The sequence below is a fragment of the Sorex fumeus genome, unplaced genomic scaffold (assembly GCF_029834395.1).
Source record: "Sorex fumeus unplaced genomic scaffold, SorFum_2.1 ptg000028l, whole genome shotgun sequence".
NCBI classification, from domain to species: Eukaryota; Metazoa; Chordata; class Mammalia; order Eulipotyphla; family Soricidae; genus Sorex; species Sorex fumeus.
Genome location: NW_026606085.1, coordinates 13,596,501 through 13,602,500, shown reverse-complemented (window position 1 = coordinate 13,602,500; position 6,000 = coordinate 13,596,501). Strand labels below are relative to the sequence as shown.

The window sequence follows — 6,000 nt, the reverse complement described above, 5'->3', positions numbered from 1 at the left end:
GGTTGGTTCCATTAGCTTCTAAGCTCCTGGAGGGATAGGACAGTGAGAAATCCCCTGGCAGGGCCTTTTCTGTAAGGTCTCGTCACCGGACTTACATTCTCTTACATCAGAAGAGGATTCACTATAGGTATGTGTTTTAGAATGAAAAAATTCCTGAGGGAAAGCAGAACATACCGTAGCTTCTTCTGGGGAAACCTTTTGTATTAACTTTGTGTAACATTTTAGAAAAATTACTTGTTAGGATTTGAATATTTTAGGATATTACTTTATGATTCATATTTGGTAAAAGTACCCTATAAATGTGAAATAAATTAGTTTAAATCACCAATTTGAATATTTTAGAATTTCAAAATTTTAGAACTAGTAATTTAAGAAATTACTAGTTTAGATTCCTATAATACTTTCAGGCAACAAATACTTAGAGTATGTATGTACCAAATAATGTGTTGCATGCAAACCTATTAAAATCCTAATTCTTTAAATAAGTTAAGAGTGCTTTTGTTAATTAGATTTGTCAATTGTATACATTTCTGCTTTGGCTTGGTTATTGTCTCTGGAAAAGGGCTATGTACTAAAATATGATTTTATTATTTACTTTTTGGAAAAATTTTACCTATTAAGTAGTGTTACACTTCTCTTATATTTACAATAAAATTTTGCAAGAAAAATTTTCTAATGGGATAAAGTGTCTTTTCTTTGCTAATTTTCTAATAAACATTTCTAATACATGGAAGAATATACACTTGAATGGCATAGATGCATACATATTAACATATTTATTTAATATTGGAGATTGGAGCAACACCTGACAGTGCTCAGGGATCATTCCTGGCATTGCTGGGGGCCCAGAAAATTTATGGCATTGAGCTGGGGTGGGCTGCATGCAATGCAAGTGTCTTTCCCCTGTATCATCTCTCTGGCCCCAATATCATATATATGATGGACTGGAGCTATAGCACAGCGGTAGGGCATTTGCCTTGCACGCAGCCAGCCTGGCTGAGCTGGGTTCAATTCCTGCGCCCCTCTCGGAGAGCCCGGCAAGCTACCGAGAGTATCTCGCCCGCACGGCAGAGCTTGGCAAGCTCCCCGTGATGTATTCAATATGCCAAACACAGTAACAACAAGTCTCAAAAAAAATGGTGCCTGCTCGAACAAATCGATGAACAACGGGAGGACAAGTGCTGTGCTACAGTGCATATATATGATATATATGTGCATATATATACATCTATATATATATTTGAAGGTCATTATTTTCCCCAAACTAGAAATTCAAATGTATTAATCAAAACTGGCACAGGCTTCAACTCAGCAGTCTGTAGGCCTCACTTGGTGGGAGCTACTCTTTCTCAGGAGAGCTCAGATTTAGCTTCCGGTGAGATAGTCCCTACTACAGGAGCTCCTTATATCTTTAATGGAAATGATCCAGAGAGAGAGGGGAGGGGAAGAGAGAGAGAGAGAGAGAGAGAGAGAGAGAGAGAGAAGAGAGAGGGGAGAAGGAGAGAGGAGAGGAGAGAGGAGAGGAGGGGGAGAGAGAGGGGGAGGGGAAGAGGGGGGAGAAGGGAGAGAGAGAGGGCATAGAAAGGGGAGAAAAAGAGAGAGAGGGAAGGAAGGAGGAAGGGAGGAAGAGGGGGAGGAAGAGAAGGAGGAGGAAGAGGAAGATAAGGAGGAGGACTATGTTGGTGCATTGAATGGGGGCTGTCCTAAAAGAGAACATCCCAGGGAACTCAGGAGGATGTTCCAGCCTCTCCCTGTCTTTCTCTGGATCAGGGGTGGACAATCAGGTCAGATACCTACAATTTGGTTATCTCATCATTCACGATGGCCTCTGTGGCCAAAGTGTCTGTCTCCTGCAATCAGGCTGGCTATTTGTCTGCAGTATGAAGGTAAGAGAAACAGGCAATGCTTTGTCATGGAGAAGGAAGGAAATGAGCAATAAAGGTACCACCTGAAGACTAGCAGCCTTCTGGGAGGAGTGAGGCAAGGGAGAGAATGTCAGGAACCATGAGAAACAAGACATTCCTTGGGGGCAATTCCCTAGATTTCTGAAGGTAAACAGGAAGGGGCAGAGAGATGGTCAGGGGTTCAATCATGTGGCTTGCAATCCAAAGCCATGGGAAAGATCCCTGAGCGAGAGTCAGGATTTGCATCTGAGCACTGTTGGGTGTGGCACCTCTGCCCCCAAAGACGATGCCTTTACGTTTTCAACACTTTTTTTCCTACCACTACCACATGTAAGAAAAGACTTCAGTCAGAATACTCCCATCTCCGGACGGTTTGCTTTGAGTCTCCACGGTGATAAAGGTTCAGGGAAACCTAGTTAATTCCTGTTAGCTGCATCCCTACTTCCTTTCATTTTTTTAGTCTAAAGAAATAAAAACAACAATGCTGCTTCCAAAAGCTGCAAATGGGACATGGATTCAGCAAAAACTACCTTGGATTTGTCATGGCTGAAGCATGAGGGTTTTAGCAAGAGAATTGAGATTAACGTAGAGTCAGGTCATTGCTGTGACTCAGAAACATTTCCTACTTCTGTCACCATCTTGGCTGAGGAAATAAGACTGACTCCCCTCTCCGTTCCTCCTCCTCTCTTCACCAAGCTGCCTTCCAGCTTTCCAAACCATGGCCGCCCGGGACTGTGGTGTCTCACCCACAACCTCTTCAGAGCCTTTCAGAGACTCTCGGTTCCTACTTGAATTTGGTAGTGCGTCTCCAAATCAATCGTGGTTGCGAATATTTTTGCTTTGACAGTAATTGCATACTTGGGTTTGCAAAGAGGGACATGACTAGCACTTTCTGGAGGCATCCAGAGGTCCCAGGTTTGAGTCTCCCAGCAGATGCACCTATTACTGGAGACACTGTTTACCCGCTTTTGGTGACATTGAGGCTGACCTTGGAGTCACCGCCCCCGCTGCCACATTCTCCTTTGTCGTACCACCATTTGTTTTTCAATTTGTCCAAGAGGCCTTGTTCATTCAGTTTTAAAACTGCGAGGTTAACAGCATTTCTTGAAACGATAAAACATATTTTGTAAGAAACTGCACAGCTGTTAAGTTGTTAGAAGGAATGAGGACTTAAAGCTCTTTTATAAGCTTCTCCCAGGCGCTAAATAAACCTCTCATTTTGCCATCCTGCAGCCCCTTGCACCAAACCAAAGGCAGCACTCACGAATTTCAAAGCATATTTAACTTGTGGTGTTTGGTGCTGTTCATTCACAGTTCATTTGTTGTCAAATAACTGACATCATTATTAACCAATTACATGGGTATGGTTGGTTGGTTGTTTTTTCTTCAAAACTGTAATAAACTCAAATTTGCTAGTAATTGAGAGAGAGAGTTGTGTCTTGAGTTCCTTTGCCTCTAAGAATATCAATGACCCAAGAGAGACTGAAATGAAAATTCATTCCCAGAAGGAAAAACATAATGACTTAAACAAATCAACAATGCAGCCTCTAAGTTCCGTGCACTGACTTCCTGGCAAGAAGGGGCCAACCCTACTACTATTACCTTTATTATTTGTGTGGATATGGTTTGTTCATAAGTTTAAGTGGGACTGGGAATCTAGTCTTTGAAAATCTGATTTCATTTCTTGGGATTGTTGGCTGTGGTCAAAGGGGAATCAGGGAAATGGTAGCAGCTGCTCTACCAGTGGGAAAAGCTTAGACTATGTGGGGTTTAAAAAATAATTAAAGGCACTGGTTGCTTTTTAGATGTGGGGGTCTCATAACCAATTTTATGATTTAAGTGAAATAATAAAGACCAAGCTACATGTGCTATGGACTTTGCACGCAAACATTCTGGATTATGTTTTCTCCATGTGTATATCTGCAGCGGAAAAGGCAAAGTAATGTATTCTAATTACTCTCCTGGAGGATTAGAAAAAAAAAATGTTGCAGAAGCTTTTGCTGCCTGTGCATCTAGTTTCCCTCTTGCTTTCATGCTACAGTTTTAAAATGATGCAGTTATTCTTTTCACAAAAATTTTTGTTAAATTTCAGGAGAGGGCTTGAGAAACCTGAGTGTAGTTTATGCTATGCTATTTGGTGAATACTAAGTTGGTGATTGCTTTAAGACAAATGAATTGTATGTAAAATAAAGCAACACTTAAAAAATTGTTGCACATTCCAAAAGCTAGCATGTATTCAGATTTATTCTCTTTAAGTATGTTTGCAATATTTTGATGAATAGTGTGTATTTTCCAGTGCTGTGATGGTCTGATCTACCTGGAGAGTAAACATTTTCCACAAGCAAACCATGCACCTTGGCAGCAATGCCTCTTTCTAACTTTCTAAGGGTTAGGCTGCTATTATACTAAATGATAACTGAATGATTAATTATTCCCACCTTCCCAAGTGATACTTCATTGGCATAAAACAATCAATATACTTCCTAACATGAATGATACCAGGTTGGTAATATAATCGCCTAAAGGGCTGGCCTGGAAATGCAGGCATTTATAAATAGTCAATGAAGATAGAACATCTCTTTTTTAAAAAAAAATCACGTGAAAAATGGAACTATTTTATTTTGTGTCCACAAGCAACTAAATTAACTTGTCTTTAAATGACTTAAACTTACCTAAAAAGTGTTATATTCTGGACAAAAACATTTTTATAATAAACTAATGTCATTCTTAAACACTATATTAGTTTTTTTCCAAATGGAAGAGGTATCTGATCATCTTATATGCTGATTTAGACCATTCTCTGATAAAACTAAAGCCATTTCATGAGAGGGTTATTTAACAGGGTTTATCAGCCATATCCAAAGACACTTCCACAGCACAATAGAAAACAAAAAGGCAAAACAAACGAATGAATAAAGGAAAAAGAACAAAAGCTTGAGACTGAAAATTGTTTGGAATTAAGCTTTCTACAACATTATTCTATGATATTGTTTTTCTATTAGGCCATGTAAAAACAGTTTAGTTTCACACTGCTATCCATTTACCTTTGTATATATACCTGTATTTGGTGGATAGAATATATTGATCAATAGGATAATCAATGCCCAGTTGACTGTTAATACACATTTTCCTTTTGGAAATATAAAGTCCCCTTAATATTATACATCAAATTTATTTTTTAAAAGTGGTGCATAAAAGGTACTTTGTGATTATTAAAGATAATTTCCAGGATTTCAAGATTTATTTGCATGTTAAAAATCATCTCTTTACCAAAATTAATGATATAATTTTTATAGAATTCATTATATCTAAAGGCTTCTTAGATTGCTATTTGAGCTCAGCCTGAACCCCAGATGGAAGGACCTTTTGAATAGCTCTTTCACTGAATGCATCACTTTCACTTTTTATTAATAAGAAGTATCATTAAATAACCTTAAATTTATATTATTATTTGAATCAATTTTCTAGAATAGAATAAAAAAATGCTGTTTATTTTTAATAAAAAATCTATGCAAAAAAACCCCCATGGCATCATTTGTAGGCAAAACTAAGGAAGTCAGGTCTAGGGTATGAGTTAAATGAAGGACATGAAAGTGAATCCTTCTTGCTGTATAATTTATTATTGTTTGGGATTCCCTTCATATGTTTCAGAGATTTCAAAATCTGTCAGATTTTGAACACACATGGGTGATAATGTGGTATTACTGCCCCGTTATGCAGCAGAAAAGTTGTAAGAGTGATCTATTTGCCAAGCAGGTAAGAAATAGATGAAAAATATTGGGAGCTATTTCTACACAAATGATTTCTTTGACTCTATTAAATAGAGCTTTTGCAGAATAATCTTAATTGTTATAAACTGCTTTAATTTACAGACTTGAGGCAGAGAAGAAACAATGAAATGTGTGACTGCGTTCTTGCCAGAGGCGTAGCTGTGTTTGCCAGCGTGGTGGAGAGACAGCACTACAGACCAGCTTCACATCCCTGTGTGTGGCAGGGAATCCAGGGAGAAAAGACCTACTTCAACAGCTTTTCTTCCTAGTATGAGATGATGAAAATCTGAGGTTTAAGGCTGAAACAAACATGCTCACTGGGACAA

General features: G+C 38.5%; 1 protein-coding gene across 7 annotated transcripts in view; it reads right to left on the bottom strand.

Annotated features, from left to right (window-relative positions):
* The window catches only part of GRIA4 (glutamate ionotropic receptor AMPA type subunit 4), a 339,539-nt gene that overhangs the window by 9,821 nt on the left and 323,718 nt on the right, over positions 1-6,000 (bottom strand). For 5 of the 7 annotated variants that reach the window (XR_008792568.1, XM_056115207.1, XM_056115206.1 and 2 more), the window contains one exon: positions 2,893-3,007. The exons of the other annotated variants lie outside the window; for them this stretch is intronic. Coding sequence is in view for 3 of the 5 variants with exons in the window: in XM_056115207.1 (XP_055971182.1) it covers positions 2,893-3,007 (115 nt within the window). In the remaining 2 variants the exon portion in view is untranslated. Of the gene's footprint in view, positions 1-2,892; positions 3,008-6,000 lie in introns of those variants that run through there. 7 annotated transcript variants of the gene reach the window in all.